Source organism: Erinaceus europaeus, chromosome 12, assembly GCF_950295315.1.
Source record: "Erinaceus europaeus chromosome 12, mEriEur2.1, whole genome shotgun sequence".
NCBI classification, from domain to species: Eukaryota; Metazoa; Chordata; class Mammalia; order Eulipotyphla; family Erinaceidae; genus Erinaceus; species Erinaceus europaeus.
Window position 1 is genome coordinate 26,046,949 of NC_080173.1, and position 24,952 is coordinate 26,071,900.

Sequence of the window (24,952 nt, forward strand, 5' to 3'; positions counted from 1 at the left end):
ATGACAGAAGCCAGACCTTCCACCTTCTGCATCCCACAATGACCATGGGTTCATACTCCCAGAGGGTTAAAGAATAGGAAAGCTATCAAGGGAGGGGATGGATAAGAAGTTCTGTTGGTGCGAAGTTGTACCTCTCTTATCCTATGGTTTTGTCAATATTTCCTTTTTATAAATAAAAAATTTTTTTAAAAAGAAAAAAATATTTGCCATATTTTCCCCCTATTGCGTCTACTGAGACAATCTGTATTAACTTGAAAGTATTTAAATAAGCAGATCTAAAGAAGTCATGTCAAAATTACCAATAGAAGTATTTTATGTCCAAAACATCAACCCACCAAAGGACCACAATGGCATGATTAGCCACTTAGATTAGTCAGCCCAAAGCTCTACAGCAAACCCATTTGTCCTGTGTTGGGAATATGTGTTCCAGAAATTGCAGTGCAATGTGTCTGAAGTTGTTCTGGAACAATTTTCCATTAGAGCTTTTAGCTAGAATCTGTATTTTAAAATGATCATTGTAAAATATATTAATTATGCACATCCATTAGTCTGTATAGAGACTAAGGTGTTTCCATTTTCAACTTACCCATAACCTTTAAACACTTAAGGAAATATAGATGACCAAAAGCCTGTTCTAGAGGATTTAGTATCTTATGTACTAATCACAGGCACAAAAATCCCCACTGATTCCATTTTCTCTTACAAGTATGGAACTAGACCACCGGCTCTTTCTGTACTTATTAAAATATGTTATGACAGGGAGTCGGACGGTAGTGCAACGGGTTAAGCACATATGGCACAAAGCACAAGGACCTGAGTAAGGATCCCAGTTAGAGCCCCCGGATCCCCACCTGCAGGGGAGTCGCTTCACAGGTGGTGAAGCAGATCTGTAGGTGTCTATCTTTCTCTCCCCCCTCTGTCTTCCCCTCCCCTCTCCATTTCTCTCTGTCTTATCCAACAACAACGACATCAATAACAACAATAATAACTACAACAATAAAACAAGAAGGGCAACAAAAAGGAATAAATAAACAAATATTTAAAAAATATATTTGATGACAGATTCAAGACTAGTCCAACACTCATTATGTCTTAACACTACATGCTTACTACATATTTAACAGATTTTTAAAGCTATTAATGATAAATATGTTTAGGTAATGAAAGAGAAAAGGAAGGTTTTTAGTTCATAAACATGTTCAAAGGCAGAGAGAAACAGATAAGACATAACCTCTGTGATCCAGGAGGTGGCACAGAGCATAGAGTGTTGAACTAGCAAGCATGAGGTCCCGAGTTCAATCCCTGGCAGCACATGTACCAGAGTGATGTCTGGTTCTTTCTCTCTCTCCTTTCTCATGAATAAATAAAAAAAATTTAAAAAGATAAACATAACCTCTATTACTATTTCTTTTTGATTTGATTCCCCTGCTAAAGAAAGCTGTATCTCACAGATGGAGGCCAACATATAAGACATTTTATAAGTTGTCTTGGGTTAGTTTTAAGGACTACCTTGTATTTGATTAGCTTAATGCCTAATTGTAACATATTTTATTAAGTGAAAGTGCTCACTTGATGACTCTTAATTATTTAGATCACTCGTAAACACTGTTGTTTAAAGAAAAATGTTATACATTTCTTTATCCTGGCCCTATAATACCACACTTTCTGATTACATTACTCAATTACTAAATATTTAGAGATAATAAAAGAGGTAACAGCGTTGGTATGCTTCTGGATTTTGCTTGTGAAGCCTTCTGTTTTGATCATCACATTGGGTTCGCTTTGTATTGCTTGCAATGTGTTCTATTTGCATATCCACTGTTGGTCCTCACTCCCCCTGCTTCCGGGACACTGGTTTGGTCCTCACTCCCCCTGCCTCTGGGACATTGGTTTAGTCCTCATTGGTTCGCGCTTTTTTCCTTCTCCCTGCCGCCTATCATATGTACTTCCTTTGTTCCTGATTCTTCCACCTGAGGAGGGAGGTAGGAGAGATACAGGACAGAACTGTGTTGTGATTAGGTTGTTGGACTGCATCCCCACTCGTGAATAAAGATTGAACTGCGTTCTCAGCTCAGCCATGAGTCCCTGGTCCTCTCTGTCTCCGCGAAGCTAATCCGGCATAATAGAGAACCAATAAGTCACTAAATCTACACCTGGCAAAAGTTAATGTCATTTTGGAAACATTTTGTTATATGCTACATTATTTTTTAAAAAGATTTTATTTACTTATGAGAAAGATGGGAGGAGAGAGAAAGAACCAGACATCACTCTGGCACATGTGCTGCTGGGGATCGAACTCAGGACCTCATGCTTGAGAGTCCAAAGCTTTACCACTGCATCACCTCCCAGACCACAACACTATTTTTATTTAGCTAAGTGTCTACACTGGGTGGGGGAAACCTCAAACATTAGTATTAGGATAACACCAAGAAGTTGATATTTTGCTAACACTTGAAAACTTGACCAAGTGGTCTGAGTTTGTGGTGGTTTTTTTTTTTAACTTATTTTTTGTGCATTTTTATTTTAGATTTCTCTGTTGTTTGTTTTGTTGGAAAATTACAACAAATGTATCCTTAGCTACGTTCTACCTTTCAGTAACATTTTTATCACTCATTAGGCTTTCTCATTAGAAAGAAGAAAAGGTAGAGTTTCACAGATCCATCTCTGGTGTACCCTATCTATGATTTCAAAATTGACATATGAGGAGAAATTTCAAGCTGTATTTTCCCCCTGTAAAATTAATCTGATTTCTATTGGCCTAAGTGGATTTCCCAATGAGGAACTCTGGCCTCAGGTGCAAAAGAATTCTTTTGGGAATTCTGGATTTTGACTTTGTCATACTTCTCAGCATGCTTATTGGTGGCATCTGTGTTCATTCTTTCATGAACCACTTGGTATAGATGCTTTGCAGTATTCTCTCTGATGGGCCACCTCAGGGCTTTCCATTGAGCCAAAGAGTGAAGGAAAATCATACTGGGGATGTGTAAGAGGAGTGTGAGGGGTCAGGTTGTGATGCACCTGGTTGAGCACATATGGTACAAAATGCAGGACCCGGATTTAAGCCCCTGGTCCCCACCTGCAGGGGAAAAGCTTCGCAAAAACTGGTGAAGCAGTGTTGCAGGTGTCTCTCTGTCTCTCTCCCTCTCTACCACTCCCTTCTTTTCTTGATTTCTGGCAGTCTCTACCTAATAAATAAATATTATTAAAAAATTTAAAAACGAGTGTGAGAACTCTATAATGTTCTCCATAAATATTAAGTTAATTATGTGGTAACTTCTTTTCATATCTTATGACATAAGTGACATCAGATACACTGATGTTTCTATGTTATCATGGCATCTTAATTTATATTCTTTGTTTGAAAGATTCAGAGTCAAAGAAATGGAATTCTTTTGGTCAATTAAAAAAAAGAAAGAAAGCACTGCCTCAATTTAGCCATTTCTGCCTGTATCTCTGAGCTTGCTCCATTTTCACTGCTTCTACATCTTTGTAGCTGCACAAGTTGAGTGGAAATAAAACACACATTCTCCAGTTTCAAACACATAATTAACTTGGATTCACAAAAGCAAAATCTGAGAAGAGGTTACATAGTGTCAAAAGGGGGATGGGGAGAACTAACAAAAATATGGTGTATTATTGTCAGTCCCTGAAAATCCTTTCAGTCCAAAAGTGAGTTGTAGATTGTACCTATGACATGAAATCTTGACCGAGAAGAAATGAAAATCATAATTTTGGAATCAGTCAGCCAGTCCTGAGTTTCTTCATTATCACTTTATAGCCTCAAGCAAACTATATTTGCCCATTGTCTCCCATTTCTGCTTTTTAAAAGCATATTCTTTTCCCAATATTTTATTTATTATTATTTTATTGGATAGAGGCAGACAGAAATCTATAGGGGAAGGGAAAATAGGGTGAGAGAAAGAGAGACATTAGCAACAGTACTTTAACACTTGTGAAGCTTCCTGCTAAGTATGCAGAAGGGCTTGGACCTGGATCCTATAACATGTGTACTCAACTCTGGCCCTTCTCTCCCTTTTCTTATCTGTAAAATGGGAAGGTAACATTACTTCCTTCATGAAATAGGTGAGGAGTAAAGGAAATAAACCATGTAAAGTTCTAGCAACAATGCCAGGAAAGTAGTAGGTGCTCATGAAATGGAAGCAACTACTACATTTTTACTGTGGCTTAAAAAGAATGAATAATTTCACTGTGAAAGGTAATAATTCCCTTTATGGTTCTTCCTAATACAGCTTTTTCCCTACTCCAAATACATCAGGATAGTTGTCTAGCTCTGGCATTCTGAATCTTTCCAAGGTGATGTTTCTATAAACCTCCCACATTAACCTTAAGTCAACCTTAGGAAATTGATCTATTTGCTCTATTGATGTGCTCTTGTTCTTTCTCTGGCACATGAGTGGAGCCTTGATATTTTTGTCAGTTGGCATCCTTAAGGAAAAGATGGCTACTTTCACCTGTAGGATTCTGTCGTGTCTCCCTGTAAGATAAAACCCCCATAAATCCATGCTACTGAGTAGCTTCAGTTTATATTCCATTATGGTTAATGACTCAGTACTTAACTTGTCACAACAACTGTGAAAGATACTTTAAAAAAATAAAACAGATTTTGGAAGCTTGGGTGTGTGGAGGAGGGCGAGGGGTGCTCAGTGCCGTTCACTCTCAGTAATTCCAAACAGCTCAAAGATAAGAGGTTTTATTTGTTTTTCTAACAAGCTATCTGCTTAAGAACATTTGGTTCAGTGAGGGTATATGGTATCTAAGGCTGTTATTAAAACCATGCTTATTGTGACCAGCAATAAGGCACATAATACATTCTGTTTATCTGTTTTTTTTATGGTTGAAAACAGAGGAATCAATTTATAATTATGTTTGTTAGAATGATTAGGGTTTTTCCAGTGTGTCAAAGCAGGGTCGAATGTATTGAGCAGGGTTGAATGTCCAACAGGAAGCAGATTTGAGGATCAATGCATCACAGGCATATGCTACTTTCACTATGAGTTACCCATAGACTACTTCAGGATTGAACAATTGCTATTGTGGTAATGACTTCATGCTAAGAGGTCCAGGCACACATGAAAGTCCAAGTTTACTTTTCAAAATTACTGTAAAATATACATCCATGCATCCTCTTGCTCCCTGGTCAACCCCACTGATATTTCTCCAGTTCATTTTACCATAAAAGAGACTATGCAAATTTGTTGATTGTGTTACAGAAGATTAAAGCATCACTTAGTTTCCATTAGAAGAGTTATTTAATCATCTTATCACCTCTGGATAGGATAATAATACTAACGGAATTTCTCCCAGGTTTCTGAATTTAGAGCACAGTATTCAGATCCTCTAATAATATTTTAATTGGAAAAAAAAGCAGTTAAACAGTTAATGTCCCCAAAATTATTACTACTAGTGGTTACCAAATAGCAATTTTGCACTAGTTTGGACGGAGTAACTTTTCTTTTCATCAGATTCAGCTATAGAACTACAGCAACCTGAGCTGAGCTTTAGACAGATGGTGGCACAAATACACAGTGCAAAGAAAGAGAAGCAACAGTCACTTGTGATTCCCTCTTTTTCATGGAATGTTTGAGGTTTACTTTAGTGATCTGAATTCTTTTCACAAATTCAATTCTTTTAAAAGTACATGCACCCAATCTTAGAGGCCACTCGTCTCATTTACTCTGTCTTGGTGTAAGACCTTTTAGAATCAGCACACTCATTTTAACGCAGCATACTGTATTAGGTGTCTATTTATGGAATTTAAGAAATTCTTGCTCTGACACTGATGAAGGAACTTTAATTAAAATAGTAAGCGGGTATAAGTAGAGCACAATGAACATCCTTAGACACCTCAAAGGGGGGTGAAATAGTATGACATTTTTATAAAGCCAAAAATAAGTTTGCTTCAGTAGTTTCCTTATGATACTGAAAGAAAACTAGCATAGCCTTCAAAAGCTAAGGTAAGCATCACACGGTCACATTAACACAGCCTTCTTTTGATTAAGCATAAAACTACAAGGAAACAAAGTCCACACACACACACAAAGATATTATCACTAAAGAATTCAATATTGTTATTTGGAAAGAAAAAGTAACTGTGCAACCCAAATGCAACACACACACACACACACACACACACACACACACACGGCTGTAAAAACAAGATATAAACTTACCGGAGCAAAAATCACCATACACATTTACAAAAGAATTGATAATCCAACTTCCCTCTCCTGAAAGAAAATAGAGGCTGTCTCATACTAAAAATAAAGCTTCTCTGTCCACAGCACCAGCCACTTGTCCCTCTCTTTATGAAGCAAAGGAGGAGAACAAGAAAATCAATGAGGAGAGAAAGTGAGATGTTATACCAATCAGGTAGCAGCTTCTGCCTTATTTGCAGAGCGATGGCAAACCAGTCATATCAATAGACAGTGACAACCCCCAGCTGAAGTGCGGCAACCTGATACTTTCCTCTGTGAAAGGCTGTCTGCTTTGTGGGGAGGTGCTTATCACCACAGTGAGCCCTCCACACTGGGCTCTATTCTCACAAGTGCAAGTGCACGCCTGCTTTGCGCAAGCAGACTGCATAGCAAAGAGAAACATCTCCCCTTAGACTCCAGGAATCCCCTCCTCCTTTACACACTAGCTGTACTTAGAAACACACTGACAAAGCAAGAGCCAAGAGCTGGTGGGTTTTTGCAAAAATCCTTATGAATAGATTCACAAAGATGAGTTATATATTTGTTTGTATAAAAGTAACTGCCCCCCCCTTTATGGAAATGCCTGGATGCCATGCCTGATGCCCACCTAGGAAATCTGTAAATCCTCCTAGAAATAGTCATTAAGGGGATGGTGCAGGAAGACAGGCTTTGGGGACTCTGGCAACTGTGGAAGGGACAAATTACAACTCGGTTACTTATTCCTCACAGAAGTGTTACTGAAAGCCTTCTGCAAAATCTTAAAACTGGAATCATTTCATAGGTTTAACCATTGTCTGGGTCTGAATCCCTCTCTCTCTCTCTCTCTCTCTCTCTCTCTCTCTCTCTCTCTCTCTCTCCCTGGGAAGAGCTTACCTTGGCTATTTCCTCAACCTAAATCTTAGCATCTTAAGGCACCACACTTTGGGTGACCTGGACCCAGAATTCATGAGAGGCCACTACAGGTTACATGCTCTCTTCGTTGGCTTCCCAAGGGGGGAATTTCTTTTGGCAACCTACACACCAGCATGGACCCCAGTAACCTATGAACCCCTGATCTTCATGTTCCCCACTTCAGAGTCCTATTCAGCTATAGGAACCTCTTTCGGTTGGCCCAGGTGTCTCTGCTTGGTTTTATTTTGTAGTTGATGATTGTCTGATCTAAGATAACGTTAGATGCTCATGTTTTTATTGGTGGCTATCAATTCAGTCTCTCACAATTCCATTCTTGCTCTCACTCTCTTTCTCTCTCTTTCTTACACACACACACACACACACACACACACACACACACACACACCCTCACCACCACTATTAACTTCACTACTCCCTTTCAGCCTTCTCTACATACTCTTTTTGGTGAGTACGGGAAGTTGGAACATCAAATAAACAAAACTGAGGAATCAGTCAATCTGGGTTCTATTCCTAACCCTCCATTTACTAGGCATGAATTTGGGACCCTTCTTTTGGTTTTCCATCTTGTTTTGTCCTCTATAAAATGGGCAGCACAATACTTGATAGCATCCTTGATAGGGAGGTGTAAGAAAGAAATAAAAGATGGCTAAGGGCATGCTTTCAAACCTGTACTACCAGGGTTGGAATCTTTCAGTAACCTTTCTCCCCCTTGGATCCTATAGTTGCTGACATATACTTCCCTGCCCCGTAGTCTCTTTGAAATTCTGACAGGAACTTTATTTCTTCCTCACTCTACCCACCACCACTCCTCCTCACTTGCCAATTGAGAAATCATTGCATTTCAGCAAGGGAAATTACTCAGGGGAGTAAATTAACCAAGTGGATGCAGATGAAGCTGGGGGGGAGGAGGACAAAAGCTTAGAACCACCAGGCATTTAAGTATTTGTTGAATAAATGAATAAATGAACTGAAAGTATACTGTTTCAAATCTTGTGTCAAATCCACAAGACCTGTGTCAAAGCCACAAGACCCTCCTGAGAGACTGGTACGGGGGCAGAGTGAGAGTTCTCTGGTTTATCCATGCACCCACAGAGGAAAACCATGCTTATTAGTTTCTCTAGGGTGGAAGGAGTTAAGCACATTGCTGTTAAGAATACTACTTCAAATTAAAAAAAAAAATCTTTGGTCTTTCAAATAGTAATAGTGACTATTTACAGAATATTTATTCTGTACAGGTACTATTCTAAGTATCTGTATGTGTAGATATATTAGCTTATGTAGTCTTCACAAAAGTACTTTTTTTTTTTGCTACCAAAAAACACGCTTGGTGCTGAATCCACTGCTCCTGGCAGACATCTTTGTCTTTCTTTTTATTTGATAGAGACAAAAAGAAATAGAGAAGAACTAGTGAGAGAGAGAAAGGCTTGTAGCACTGCTTTACTACCCCAGAAGCTTCCCACTAGGTGGGGACTAAGGACTGGAAGCATGGTAATTTGGGTGCTGTGCCACAGTCTGACTGACTCTAGGTTATTATTTTTTACTCAGCTACTGAAGAGAAAACCAAGATATCTCCAAACTCAGTTAACAGATACAAAGATACACAATCAATAATTGGAAAAGCCATGATTTGAACTTAAGGGGACGCCAGACTGTGCTGAATATCACATTCAGTACATATACTTAACCAGTCTGCAGGGCAATCCACATGCAGAGATTCATGGGCCCTATAACAACTCCTCAGCTCTTCTCACTATGAGGATTCACACTGAAGGGATTGAGTACCTCTGGTGTAAAAGATCCACCAAGCTGATGACCCATGCCTGAGCCCCACTGTCTTCTGAATGAGCAACTAAAAGACAGGCAATATGACGCTCAGCCTTGGGCCTGCTAGTTATCTGCTCAGTGTTCCTGGGTATACTTCCTATTTTCTCCATGTTTTGGTTTTTTTTTTTTTTTTTTCCCTTATGTTTCAATTGACGGGCTTCTGTTGAATTTTTCTATAGTTTTTTTTTTTTTTTGTCGTTGCTGTTGGATTGACTTCAACTAGATAAGGTTTTAAGACATCAGTTCTTCTTCTTCTTCTAGCATTTGCCCTTCTTCCGTAGCCAGTCAACAGCGTCAGGTTGAAAGTTTCGAGACCTCCTTTGCCCCTCAACATTAAGTTGGAGGACTCGAAGAGAAGGACCGACAGCTTGAAAGCTGCTTGTTGCTGGCTTTGAAAGTGACTGGGATCCATGTGGATTCAGTTGGCTAGGAAGGATCGTCAGTTTCCCCAATGAATGGGTACTCACAGGATGCACCACGGGAAGGTCCATCCAATCCACCTAATGCATTCAAATCTGCTAGGTAAGTTCATTTTTTCTGCCTCATAAATGGCTCATAATAAAATTCTAGCATTGTCCCTATCTCCCACACTACCACCCCACTGTCATGACTCTGGACAGATGCAATAGACAGATGCAGGGCTCTCTAGGTTTAATAGTTTTATTTTCAATTAATTATTTCTTTTGCTTTTGTAATCGTTGCTGGGGCTTCACTGCTCCAAGCTGACTTACAAACACATAAACACACACACACACACACACACACACACACACACACACACAAACACACACATGATTGTAATCTTACAATTTTGTAACATACTATTAATAACCAATAAAAATTAAAATAAGTAATATTCCATGATGGCAAAAGAAAAATGTTTCAATAGTTGTCTAGCTAACTTTCAGTGGAATTCACATTCTCTCCAGTCCTTTCAGAGCCTAGATGATTTCACTCATTCAACTTTTTTTTAAACTTTGTTTTAATCTAACTATAATTTTTTCTCTTCCTCCTCTTCAGCCACACTGACTTTTTAAGTCTTCAATACATTATTCCTTTTACCTGGAGCATACTTTCCTCAAACAGTTGCCTACTGTTTCTTTGCCACTTTAATTCTAAGTTCTACTATCTGCTCCTTATAGAATCCTTTGTCCCATACCACCTAATCCAAGAATCTCAATCTCTCAATCTCTCTCTCTCTATCTCTCTCTCTCTCTCTCTCTCTCTCTCTCTCTCTCTCTCTCCCTCCCTCTCTCCCTTCCTCTTTCTATTTTTCTCTCTCTCAGTTTCTCATTTTGCCTCCAGAGTTATAGCTGGGGCTAGGTGCTGGCACTATGAATCCACTGCTCCTGGCAGACTTTTTTTTCATTTTTATAGGATAGAGCAGAGAGAATTTGAGAGAGGAGGGGGAGATAGAGAGGGAGAGAGAAAAATTGACACCTGTAGATCTACTTCACGGCTGGCTTGTGAGGTGACCACCCGCAGGTAGGGAGCCAGGGGATCAAACAGGAACAGGGATTCTTGCTCTTTGTACTACGTGCACTTAATCTGGTGTCTCAGTACCTGGCCCCCAGAATCCTAGAATCCCCCTATCCCTATCTTTCTAGGCACTCCACTTCTTCTCCTTCTTCTTCTTCTTCTTCTTCTTCTTCTTCTTCTTCTTCTTCTTCTTCTTCTTCTTCTTCTTCTTCTTCTTCTTCTCCTTCTCCTCCTCCTCCTCCTACTTCTCCTCCTCCTCCTCCTCCTCCTCCTCCTCCTCCTACTTCTCCTCCTCCTCCTCCTTCTCCTCCTTCTTCTTTTTTTTTTGGCTCCAGGATTATCGCTAGGGCTTAGTGCCTACACTACAAATCTATTGTTCCTGGAGGTCATTTCCCCCCATTATTGTTGTTGTTAGATAGGACAGATTGAAATTGAGAGGGGAAGAGAACACAGAGAGGGGGAGAGAAAGACATCTGCAGACCTACTTCACCACTTGTGAAGTGACCTCCCTGCAGGTGGGAAACCAGGAGCTCGAACCAGGATCCTATGCACTATGTCTGCTTAACCCAGTGTGCCCCTTATTTGTGTTTAACCCAGCCCGGCCCCCAGCACTCTTTTTCACATTAGTTTGTACTTTGTTGCTTTTGCATGTGATTTTTTTTTTTTACTTTATATTGTCTGATAGAGTCTTGCTTATTTATTAGTTCATTTAATTATTGATTATCTTTTTTAATAGGAGATAACATTTATGAATGTAGGCAACTTGTTAATTTTGCATACCACTGCCTCCATATTTAAGATGCCCCTTGGCACATAGTAGACACTTAGTTGTATCTCATGAATGAATGGACCAGTCAATATGAGAGCAGGTTAGGTTTGAGATAATATACTGAGCAGGTGAACATGAGTAATTCATTCATATTAGTAGATACCAGCTATTTTTACTTTATGTTTGGGCTGGAGAGATTGCTCACTGCATAGGGTGCCAGCATTGTGATCTGTGTAACCCATATTCAAGCCCCTACACTATATGAGAGGTGCCCTGGTAACTGAGGAAGCTTCAGTAGAGTAGTATCTGATCTCACTTTCTCTAGCCAATGAAAGTAAAGTGACCTAGACCAGTGTAATCACTCATTCTGGAGGCTCCAGCTACATGCACATACACAGAATAACAGAATTTGTCCTTCTTCTTCTCCTTCTTCTTCTTCTTCTTCTTCTTCTTCTTCTTCTTCTTCTTCTTCTTCTTCTTCTTCTTCTTCCTTCTTCTTCTCTTTCTTCCTTCTTCCTTCTTCCTTCTCCTTCTCTTCCTCCTCCTCCTCCTTCTTCTTTTTAATGTAGCTTAGATCTCTCCCATGCATGGTTTTTAACCATTATTTGGCTGACTTTTTCATTCAAATGGAAAGAAAGAGATAAAAGGAGAGGGGCTGGGTAGTGGTGCACCTGGTTAAGCACACACATTACAGTACACAAGGACCTGGATTTAAGGCCCTGGTCCCCACCTGCCGGGGGAAAGGTTCAGGAGTGGTGAAGCAGGGTTGCACCTGTCTCTCTGTCTCTCCCCATCAACCTTTCCCTCCTGTCTCAATTTCTCTTTCTCTATAAAATAAATAAGTAAAAACAATTTTAAAAAGAGAGATAAAAGGAGAGATACCAAAGCACTAGAGTTTTCCTTGGTGTCATGGCACTTCCACATAGTGCCAGGACCTGAACCTGGGTCATGTGTATGGCAAGATATGAGCCCTATCCTCTAAACTAGCCACAAGAGGATGTTCTAAAAAGTCGATGACATCAGCATTATATTGAATTAAGCAAAGGTAATGTCAATGATTGTGGGGATATCTTTTGTAAACCACACTGATATTCTACAGGAGATGAGTTCCCAACATGGGCTGGGTTCACCTGAACCGATATAAACAGCTAGTGTTTGGCTATATGACTATACATTCATCATCAGAGAGTAGACAGTTCTATCAGTTGGACACTTGCACTGTCCTCACCATCCAGCCCATCAGACAGGACAGACAGTACCACTCTCATTCGTGCCATTAGATTTGACAAAAATAGAGCAACATGCCATTATTTGATGGATTCTATTTTAAAGAATGATATTAGCATTCTTGTTACTGCCTTTAAAATAACATTTATCCATTATTAGGAAATTAAAAATAGAAGTAGAGTCTTTTCTAAGTTGGGTATTTATAGATAAGGTTAGTAGATTAAAATAAGCTGTGAGGAAGCTCTAAAAACCTCATTAGCAATGCTAATTTCCAATATGGTCAGCTCTTCAACTCTGATCTTTCAGTTGAGCATGCCCTTCAGAAAATATCAAACATTTTTTCCCCCTGATCTGAAAGGCTTGTCTCCCCCCTTGGTGGACACACTGCCTTATAAATTCAACAGTTCCTTTCCCTCACAGCTTCTAATCCTAAACATCTGGCTTCTCACAAGGGGTCCTTTCAGGCCTGTCTACTCTGGGTTTAGACAGTATGAGACTTAGCTTTCTAAGTAGTTAGCAAACACAGAGAGGAAAATTCCAGCACCATGAGGACCTAGCCTTTGCAGAGTGGGAAGGGGGGGGGTAATCAACAAGAAGACTATTCAGGACATAGTAATAAATGGCCAAGGGATTTGGAGAAGGTTCTTCCATTTTGCTCCCAAAACAATTTCAAGTCTCTTAAGCTATAGCAGTGAAAGCACTTAAATTCAATCTGCTTATAGAAGAACCTTGAAATCTTTAATGGTACTTTCCCATTCCAACTGAACACAGCACCTCACTGAAGTAAAATGCAATTAATTTATTCTGATGTGAGCAATATGCACAGTCAGGACAGAACTTTTTAGACCTCTGTTCTTCCCCTTTTTTCTAAGAGAAAGCACGTTTTTCTCAATTTCTTCTTCAAGTACCTGATGAGATGAAATAATATCACTATCACTCAAACGTGTATTAGGTTATTAAATTTTCTGAATAGAGTTCAAGACTTTTTTTTTTTAAAGTTGAACTCACAGACACCAAGTTGCAGGTTCTACCATGATACTAACCTGACTCTCCTGGGTAGATGACCTCATCAGTGTACCCTGGAACCCTATCTCTCCATAGCCCTGTCCCATTAGGGAAAGATAGATATAGGCTGGTAATATGGATCGACCTCCAACACCCATGTTTAGCAGAGAAGCAATTACAGAAACCAGACCTTCCACCTTCTGCACCCCATAATGATCCTGGGTCCATACTCTCACAGAGATAAAGATGCATGATGCCGACCAGACTTCCCTGGACAGACAACCCCACCAATGTGTTCTGGAGCTCCACTTCCACAGAGCCCCACCCCACTAGGGAAAAAGAGGGGCAGGTGGGAGTATGGATCGGCCTGTCAACACCCATGTTCAGCGGGGAAGCAATTACAGAAGCCAGACCTTCCACCTTCTGTATACCACAATGACGTTGGGTCCCTACTCCCAGAGGGTTAAAGAATAGGAAAGCTATCAGGGGAGGGGATGGGATACGAAGTTCTGGTGGTGGGAATTATGTGGAGTTGTACCCCTCTTATCCTATGGTTTAGTCAATGTTTCCTTTTTATAAATAAAATAGTAATAATAAAATAATAGGAATGCATCCAGTGGAGGGAATGGGATATGGAACTCTGGTGATGAGAAATTGTGTGGAATTGTAACCCCTCTTATCCTATGGTTTTGTCAATATTTTCTATTTTATATATAAATTAAATTTAAAAAGTTGAACTCAGAGAAGTTTGTATATATAAAGAGCAAAGAAATCTGGTGGAATAAGATTTGAGAAATGTTAAGATATATGATGGAAATGTAGCCCTTCCTGGGTGGGAAAAAAAAAAAGACAAAACAGTATATAACAGCAAGTTCAAGATGTTCCAAATGCATTCTCTGAATTCCATAAGTCTAAGCTCTTCAAGAGCAAGGTGATATCTTATTTATCTCCATACCCTCACTGCAAAATGCCTGGCAGAGAGAAGCCAAGCAAAAGTAACTTACTGAACAAAGGATGGATAGAGTCATTGTGTGTGTGTGTGTGTGTGGGGAGAATATGTAAGTGCATTCCCATTTAGATAGATACTGTACTGGACAACTTGTGTTTATTCCATTAGATCCTTTTTCTTACCCACTCTGTCCCAGGCTGACCTCAGTGAGCTCCTTTCCCTCAGGAATTTCAGTGGGGAGTAAGTGCAACAAATAGGAAGTACAGTTAGGTGAGCAGGGGGTGGGATTTGCTCTCCCATCCCCTTTTCATAGCTCCCTAATGCAGTCAAATCACAACAGCAAAGGTGTTGTGGCCTTGTCTTCATTATAGAATCCCTCTCTTTGTTTCTTTTTTATTATACCCTTCAGGTTTGGGGTTATAACAGCTACACTCAGTAAATATCCCCACAGTGCTGCACAGGTGCCATCCTTGTTGCTTTATCTCAATACTGTTGAACCCCTTTTTAATTATTCAGCTGACTCCCCACCTCCCTCAGTTGAATGTGCTAGCACTCTCCTATCTAGAATCTGACTCGTGCAAAAGGATAGGTCTCAGTTAGTATCCCATTCATTCCTAATCACTGTTTAAAGTAAATAAATATAGAAAGTGGATTTGAGAGCTGAAAATTCTGAATATTCATTGTATGTTGATTAATCTCCCAGGCTATAGAGTCAGTCTTTACAAAACAGGTTTATCTGATACTTAGTGAAGGGCAATAACTCTACAGTAACATGTGCTAGTAACCTTTTGCATCTAATTAAATATTTCAAAACAACTGGATTGCATACTTTAAGAAATTCCCTCAATAACCAGAAAAATTCTAACACTGGAGAAAAGGAGACCTGAGTTAGACATATTACAACTAAAGCCTATTTGGGAGACACCTTTCATCTTCTACAGTGAATGAACAATTATTCATTAGCCTAGAAATTGTAGTTTAACAATAGTTCATAGAGTGTATACAATATGTAAGAGGTAGGTTCTTTGGATGCAGTGGTTAAAAAAAAAAAAAGATAAACATTACGCCTTCCCTAAAGGAACTTAGGATCTTACTGATTTATCTGACTAAGGTAGAAATCTACAAGGGCTTGGCATGTAGCTTATATTTATTTATTGAATTCTTGAATGAATAATGGTGAATTACTATGATGTTTCTTAGCTAAAAATATGAACACATGGACTAGTGAGCTAGTCTCAAAGTTTCAAAAGCAAACATTTACACAAATATAATAAATATTTTAATGAGATGCTTATATGCACTAGAATATTGGCATACTAGAATATGCCCAAAGGTCCAAATCACCTCACATTACAATATAAATGTAAAAATAATCTCGAATATTACATAACCTTTAGCTGAATTCCAGTGATCTTATGGGGATGAATTTTGGGTACATAATGGAGGTGGGATGAAGAGCCCTCTCCACCAGTCCATTTCATTGCTTACTGTACAGAAAAGCAAATTTCTCTTATATGATTGCATTTGAACAAAAAGCTTCACATCCTCAAAAAAAAAAAAGTATAGAGAACCACAGTGCAAATGCAGGAGTTTGACAATAGTCATTCATTACAATCTTTCTGATACAAATGATACTAATATTTAGTCCCAGGCATTTGTACATTTTGTTTTTTATGCATATTAAGTTTTGTTCATGCATTATTTCACTTGATTATCACTGTTATGTGGCTTTGAATCTACTTTTATCTTCTTCTTCCCCACCACCAGGGTTATTTCTGGGGATATACAACTGTTTGACAATTCTTCAACAGAATAAAGGCTATTGATGACAAACACATAGCTAAACATCATTTTCAATGTGAAAAAGCTGAAAGCTTTCCACCTAAAATTAGGAACCACACAAGGACATCCACTATTTCCACTATTATTCAACATAGTTCTAGAGGTCCTTGTCACTGCAATCAAAGGTGAAAGAGATAGCAAAGATAGACATATTGGAAAGAAATCAAAGTGTTACTATTTGCTGTTGACATGATAATATAGAGAACCTCAAAGATTCCACTAAAAACTGATGGAAATAATGAATAAATTTAGCAAAATAGCAGGGTACAAAGTCAATATAGAGAACCCCAAAGACTCCACTAAAAACTGCTGGAAATAATGAATAAATTTAGTAAAATAGCAAGGTACTAAGTCAGTACACATAAATATGTGGCATTTCTGTATATAAAATTAAAAGGGAAATAAAAGACTCAATCCCTCTTACAATCAAGCCCCAAAAGATGGAAATAACTTGGGGTTAATCTCATAAAAGAGGTAAAGGACCTTTACAGGGAGAATTATAGAAAATTGTTAAAGTAAATAGATAATTGCACAAAGCAATGCAAGTACATTCCTTGTTCCTGTATTAGAAGAATAAACATTTTTAAAATGGCCATTCTACCTAAAGCAATCTACAACTTCAGTGCAATCCCTATCAAGATTCCCAACTACATTTTTTCAAGGAAATTGAGCAACTTGTCCAAATATTTTTATGAAACCACAAACAACCACATCACTTCTGAGGCAAAACACACACACAAACAACTAAACAAAAAAATCTGTGGAGGTAACATAATCACAAACTTCAGTTTTTTTACTACAAAGCAATTACAATTAAAACAGCATGGTATTAAAGTATAAATGGATACTTGGATCAATGGAACAGAACTGAGAGCCTACAAATGAAACCACACACATACAGCCACCTAATATACAACAAAGGGGTCATAATGATTCAATGGGGTAAAGAAGATCACTTCAATAAATGGTGCTGGAAAAATAAGATAGTCACATATAGAAAAGTGAGCTATTTGGGAGCTACTCTCTTCCCTGATCCAGATTTCTAGTTTTTTTTTTTTTTTAATACAACTGTGACACCATCTCCCCAGACAATAACTTGCATCCACCTGCATACTAGATGTCAGACTTAGGCAAAAACTAGTAAACTCATGGGCCCCTTGAAATATACCTAAAATAGACCTACCAGATTTTTTTTTCATTTCCAATATCCTTTTCTTTAGGTTCATGATTAGTCAACAATTTGTTCTGCTTTATATCTTAATTCTTTTTCAGCCACTAGGTTCCAGATGCTACTATGATGCCAACCTGACTTCCCCGGGCAGACGACCCTACCAATGTGTCCTGGAGCCCTGCCTCCCCAGATCCCTGCCTTACTAGGGAAAGAGAGAGACAGGCTGGGAGTATGGATTGACCTGCTAATGCCCAGGTTCAGCAGGGAAGAAATTACAGAAGCCAGACCTTCCACCTTCTTCCACCCATACTGATCCTGGTTCCATACTCCCAGAAGGATAAAGAATAGGAAAGTTATCAAGGGAGGGGATGGGATACAGAGTTCTTGTGGTGGGAACTGTATGGAATTATACCCCTCTTATTCTATGGTCTTGTCAATATTTCCATTTTATAAATAAATAAAAAAAGAAAAGTGAAACTAGATCATCACTTAACATCATACATCAAAATAATATCAAAATGGATCAAAGAAGTGGATATTAGACCAGAAACTCTAAAATTTATAGAACAAAACATCAGTGAAACATTGTAGGATCTTCACATCAAAGATGTATTTGGAGATTCAGCCCATGGGCATGTGAAATGAAAACAAGTGTACATAAATGGGACTACATGAAACTAAAAAAACCTTCTTTTTTTAAAATTTATTTTTTATTTAAGAAAGGATAAATTAACAAAACCATAGGATAGGAGGGGTACAACTGCACACAATTCCCACCTCCCACTCTCCATATCCCATTCCCTCTCCTGATAGCTTTCCCATTCTCTACCCCTCTGGGAGCATGGACCCAGGGTCATTGTGGGTTGCAGAGGGTGGAAGGTCTGGCTTCTGTAATTGCTTCCCCGCTGAACATGGGTGGACGTTGACTGGTTGGTCCATACTCCCAGTCTGCCTCTCTCTTTCCCTAGTAGGGTGGATCTCTGGGGAAGGAGAGCTCCAGGACACATTGGTGGGGTCTTTAGTCCAGGGAAGCCTGGCCGGCATCCTGATGGCATCTGGAACCTGGTGGCTGAAAAGAGAGTTAACATACGAAACCAAACAAATTGTTGAGCAATCATGGACCCAAAGGTTGGAATAGTGGAGAGGAAGTGTTAGGGGGGTACTCACTGCAAACTCTAGTGTACTTTTGCTTTCAGGTATATATTTTGCACTAGTTTATGGATACGTGCACATCAAAAGCAAACCACACAATTCTATCACTTCCAGTAGCTTATTTTTATTTACTTTTATTTTTTTTACAGAGGATGATACAGAGAGATAGAGAGGGGAGAGGTAAAGTGAAAAGGAGTACTCTAATACCTATAGTACTGCTCCAATGCTTGTGAAGCTGCCCACTGCAGGTGTGTGCTGGGTGCTGGATCCCATGTTCAAAGGCATGGTAGTGTGTGTGCTCTACCAGCTGTGCCACCACCTGGGCCTTGTTTTATTCATTTTACAAATAAGTAATCTAAGGTTTAGACCAGTTCAGCAATTGTCACAAGTCAGCATAGCTGAAAGGTCTTAAGAGTTAGCATCTGTCTGACTCAAGCATTCTTCTCATCACCCAGCCTTGCCAATGTGTGTAAGTTTAGCATATATAAGGTGACATCTGAACAATGCCTCTCAGACTGACTTCATATTTAGTAGAAAATAAGAATGATGCTGCCTTTCAATTTCATATTTTCTGGTGATTATATATGTTTTTCAAGTGCAAGGAGTTACAAGCAATCCCACCAAACATCTCTGGACAGTAGAATTACCCTTCCTGATAGCTTCCACAGTATCCAATACTCTACTGCACACAGAAGGTACTAAATAAAGACAAGAAAAGTAAATGACCACTCCTAGGCTCACATTCTTAATTCTAATAAAATAGTAAAGATGCATTTCTAGTCTCCTCCTCCTCCTATTTATTTATTTATTTGTAACTGGGAGAGTTCTATCAGTAAATAGGTAGATGCCTTACAAGTTCCTAACACATTTCTTAAAGCCTAGTGTGGAAAAGGAGATGAATAGCTGTTGCTATGATTAAGGATTAAGACTTTATATTGGATAGAATCCCTGAGGTCCATTTTTACACGAATCTTGTTAATACTGTAATACAAGTGAGAGAAGAAAAACATGGAGACCATTTTCGATAATCTTGCCCTGCACGCTGAGAAAGGAAAAGTAAATTAAATCAGGAGCCACATGACTTTTTCACTGGTAATTTCTCCATGATGAAAGCTGTCACAGCCAACTGTGTAAGCATTTTAACCTTTGTAAACTCCAGTTCTTCACTTTTTAAATGGGGGTGTGTGTGATAAAACTGAGTTACATAAATACACATGGAACTTAATGGAAATGGTAACAGCAACAGTGTCATGCATTCCCTTTTCTTGCTAATGCTTATGACAAGATAGATAGATTTAAGACTCAAATGCTTACAAAATGGCTTTCTGATTTTCATTTCCTTCCCAATAAATTGAGTTAAATCCCTGTTAAGAAAGTATGCCTCTACAACCTAGAGCAAATTACAGTGCTTAATAAAATAGGGCATAAGTAACAAAGAGGATAAAAGTCTGTTTTCCTTACCATATAGTTCACAAAATGTATATTCTATAATATTTGAGATTTTCAGAGCTCCAAAGATGCCATCTTATTCTATTTGGTTTTGCTTTCATCTAAGAGAATTCTCCTCACTATACTCCCATCCACAACCCAGAGTAAAATATATAGGATGGAGCATGGTTAGAATGTGCAGCAAAAGAACAGAGTCCATCAAAGACAGCTGGGGCATTATTTTAATTTGACTGCTTATAAGATCTTTGTTAGTATCTCTCTTTGCTTCAGTATGTCTAATGCCAGAGTCGTCTATCAATTCTTACGATACAGGACAATCTTATCAACCAACAAGATCTACAGTTTTACAAACAACAGTAATAATAACTCCTTCTTTACTGGAGAAGGCTTCCTGCATTCTTACTTTAGGTTTTTCCCCAAACCTTTGGACTCAGGGTTACAAGGATTGATGGCTCAGCCTTGGCTAGCTCACAGGGCAGCTGTGGCGCCAACATGAGACAGTGCCTGTGAAAGTACTATGAGAACTGACATTTGCAGTCCTAAATTGAGTTCCTGTTACTTTCAGTGCTCAGTGTCTCCCGCCAGAAATATAAGATGCTGCTATTCTTCCTTTGATAGCCGATTATTTATTACCGCAGGCCTGCTCATAGCAGTTCAAAATGCCATGTGCATCCACACAGAGAGAAGTCAGTTTTCTTCCTCAGCTGTGCATCTATTTTTAAAACAGAATGCTTTACCAGTGTCTTCTGTAAAATGTGAATTCCATCATAAGTCATCCCCAAGTTGTTAAAGGAAACAAATTAAGAAAGCAAATGGATGTGAAGAACAGGACATACAGATATTTCCAGAATGTCACATAGCTCAACTCGAAGAGCAATCCTTTTCTTCTCAGCACTATAGAAGTGTGGAGACAGAAACTCCCTAGAAGGAGTGATGGTAACTTTTGCTCTGATATTAGTAACAGTGTAAGGAATTAGTCTTAGATTCTGCTCAGGAAAGAAAAAGCATCACCCTTCCTATCATTGTGCTACAATGTTTTGTGACATGGAACCTGTGGACCAAAGCCACTTAGTAGTGCAGTTCTCAAATCAGTATCTGGCTGCCATCCAAATTTCTGAGCAGCTTATAAAGAACTTGATTTACCAATTCCAAATTTAGAGCTACTGAATGGGGATGGTTCCCAATACTCCCTTCCCAATGAATAGGGGTTTAGGAACTTTGAACCACATGAGTAAGTACTTGGATTAAATTATATTCAACAAGGCCACCACAGTTTGTGAAGGTGAATTTCCCATTTAGTATATATTCTACTGGAAGAAGTTATCTCATCCTTATGGAGAAACATGACCAGGGATCCCTATCTTGAAGAAGTGTGATTAGTTGACCCCTGATGCTCAGCTCTCCTTCTCTCCCTTTTTTGATGTCTTGAATCTTCCACTTTTATTAAGTGTGCTTTCAGTCCCACAAACCAGAGAAACGAATATAAAAATAGCCACAGCAACGACACTACTTGGTATTTATGCAACAGTTCCTTTTCTGAGTACTTCATGTAAATTAACTCATCTACTTAACTCTTTTAAATACAAGTAAAAAAAAAATATCAAAGAAGGGATGAATGGTGGCACATCTGGTTGAGCACACACATTACAGTGTGCAAGGACAAAGGTTCAAGTCCCCAAAGTGAGTGGGGGAATGGTGATGGGAGAGCTTCAAGAGTGGTGAAACAGTTCTGCAAGTGTCTCTCTCCCTTTTCTCTCTCAATTTCTGTTTCTGTTTCTGTCCAAAGTAAATTTTAAAAAAAACCATAAAAAAAAGTGAGGGGGGAGGCTGTGTGGTGGCACACCTGGTTGAGTATACACGTTATAATGCACAAGGACCCTAGTCTAAGCCCTCAGTTCCCACCTGCAGAGGGAAGGCTTTGCAAGTGGTAAAGCAGAACTGCAGAGGTCCCTCTGTCTCTTGCCCTCTCCATCTCCCCCTTCCTTCTCAATTTCTGGCTGTCTCTATAAATAAATAAATAAATAAATAAATAAATAAATAAATACAGATAATAAAAAGGAAAAAAAAATTTCAAAAAAAGAAAGAAAATGTTAAAAAAAATACATCACTTGGAAAAAAAAAAAAAAACAGACCTGAAGAACAAAAGCCAACAGACTTGTTCCTTGAACCTTCCTGGAATTAGCCTGAATTTTGCTCTCCAGCTTCAAACCCATCTCAATTCTTTCCATGTCAGTCTGTCAGCTCCACCACCCTGTACAATGCTAGCTAGCAGATTGGGGCATCCTTTCCAACAAAGTTGCTCTCTCTTGTGCCAGGAAACCATCATAAGTAGTATAACTGGAAGGGGAGTCCAGTAATAAGAGGTGAGGTTGTTGAGAAAAGAAAGCCAAAGGGGCGTGTGTTCCAAGCTTCTGGAGTAAATGTGTGGGGCTTGATCTCACTGGGGCCCTAGGGAGACAGAGAGAACATCCTGTATAGGTAGTACAGGCAAAGTGCAAGAAGCTGGGGCATTTATTCTCCAACTCCCTTTCCTTGCTGGCACCTCAAGCACTAGCCCACCCCCCACCCCCGCCCCATTTTTCCTGCCTATTCAACTTGACAGCCCAAAGCCCTTAAGCTAAGAGGCTGTGTCCCTGCAGGAAGATGCTGAAGGGCTGTGCTGGAGCTATGAGCACTGGGGGATACAATATAGCCCCTAGGCAGTGACTGCTGTGAGACCTACCAGGCCCTCTGAATGGCCAAAGAAGAAAAAAAAGGCGGGGGGGGGGGGGGGGGAGGAGGAGAAAATCATGACTTTTAAAGAAAGATGATGCTGGTTCTGGCATTTCTCCTTAATGATCTTCATTTTGTATGTTCTGTTTTTCAAGGGTTTAGTGATTTATTTCACAATTTAAGCTCTCCAGTCATTTGATTTTTTTCTTTTAAAGAGTATTTTAGGTTTATTTTATTTATATATGTTCAACAGAGACAGAGTGAAATTGAGGGGCATGGGGGAAACAGAGTAAGAGGGAGAGAGATACCTGCAACACTGTTTTACCACATGTCAAACTTTGTCCCTGCAGGTAAGGTACAACCAGGGCTTGAACTAGAGTCCTTGCATATTGTAACATATGCTTTCTACCATATACACCACCACCTGGCCCCAGTCATTTGCTTTTAATGCCTCTGCATCTTTGTTTCTGTTGCTCTTTCTAGGAATGTCTTCACTTTTCCTCTTGAATGACAATAACCCTCCCTGCCACTTAAGAGCCACACAAATATCCACTGGCATCCATTTAAGCTGCCTGCCCCACTCACTGATAAACCTTATTTCATTTTGTCTGATTAATAGTCATCCATCTTTATGATTTTCTCCCCCTTAAAATACAATGTTTTCCAAGTGACATGTGCTTAGTAAAGACCCATTTACTACATTAATAGAGCACTTGTAAGGGATTTCAAACTCCTTCCATAGGATTTAGCTTCAGACCTTGAACATATTTATAGAAAAGAAGTATCTGAATTCTTCCTTTCACATTTTTGAAATCTTGTTATTTCAGGCAGTGTCATAAATTTCTACTGTTTTTATCTTTGGCCCTCCTAAGTGCCATATCACTACTTTACTGCATTAAAGGCTCAGATATATTTCATAATACAAGTGACTTGCAAATACACTAACTCAGTGAACTAGCATTACTGAACACAAAGAAGGAATAAAGGTTTGTTGGCTCTGTTGGAAAGAGGCAACAGCTTCACAAATCATCCTCCATTTCTTTTTTTTAATATTTATTTATTTATTCCCTTTTGTTGCCCTGGTTGTTTTATTGTTGTAGTTATTACTGTTGTTGTTGGATAGGACAGAGAGAAATGGAGAAAGGAGGGGAAGACAGAAAGATAGACACCTGCAGACCTGCTTCACCGCCTGTGAAGCGACTCCCCTGCAGGTGGCGAGCCTGGGCTTGAACCGGGATCCTTATGCTGGTCCTTGCACTTTGCGCCATCTGCGCTTAACCCGCTGTGCTACTACCTGGCTCCCCGATCATCCTCCATTTCTACTAGCAAATCTCCATATTGTTTAATACTACTTAGCTTTGGCAATTTGATGATATTTCCATTGCTACCCATCTGCATTTGCTACAGAGCAGGAGGCTATACTGGTTTATGGTATGCAAATTTTAATACAATTCTTTCAGTATAGCAATGAGGTTGTTCTTATTCACACCATGGCTCGATTTACTGTTTTAAAAAATGGCTATAAATTATTTTAAACCATCTTTTAAAATATTTTATTTATTTATTTATTTTTCTTTATTTTTTATATTTATTTTATTTATTCCCTTTTGTTGCCCTTGTTGTTTTATTGTTGTAGTTATTATTGTTGTTGTCGTTGTTGGATAGGACAGAGAGAAATGGAGAGAGGAGGGGAAGACAGAGAGGAGGAGAGAAAGATAGACACCTGCAGACCTGCTTCACTGCCTGTGAAGCGACTTCCCTGCAGGTGGGGAGCGGGGGTTCGAACCAGGATCCTTATGCTGGTCCTTGTGCTTTGCGCTACCTGCGCTTAACCCGCTGTGCTACAGCCCGACTCCCTATTTTTCTTTATTTTTAATGAGAGATGTACAGAAACAAAAATACATGGAATGAGAGGTAGAAATAAGTTCTCCTCAGTTCTGGCTTATGGTGGTGCTATGGACTTCTGAACCTCAGGCGTAAAATTTTTTTGCAGAATCATTATGCTAGCTCCCCTGTTCAACTTGATTTTTTTTTTAAACCAGAGCACTACTCAGCTCTGGTTATTGGTGGAGCTGATGTTGATTGACACTTAGGACCTTTCATAAAAGTCCCATGTGCTGTTTATTTTCCTGCCCTAGAGCATAATTACTTAATTTACAAGTAATACTAGGAATTTGGTCTTTTTGAAGATGACAGCATATTAGAAGAAACCAATGGTACTAGTAGCCCGTCAGAGGCAGACACAT

At 39.2% G+C, this 24,952-nt stretch overlaps 1 protein-coding gene across 2 annotated transcripts in view; it reads right to left on the reverse strand.

The window, feature by feature from the left end:
• Positions 1 to 24,952, reverse strand: part of SYNPR (synaptoporin) — a 384,773-nt gene that overhangs the window by 190,617 nt on the left and 169,204 nt on the right. Inside the window, exon 1 of one of the 2 annotated variants that reach the window (XM_007520609.3) lies at positions 6,192 to 6,549. The exons of the other annotated variant lie outside the window; for it this stretch is intronic. Within the exon in view, the coding sequence (XP_007520671.1) occupies positions 6,192 to 6,215 (24 nt within the window). The 5' untranslated portion in view covers positions 6,216 to 6,549. Of the gene's footprint in view, positions 1 to 6,191; positions 6,550 to 24,952 lie in introns of those variants that run through there. 2 annotated transcript variants of the gene reach the window in all.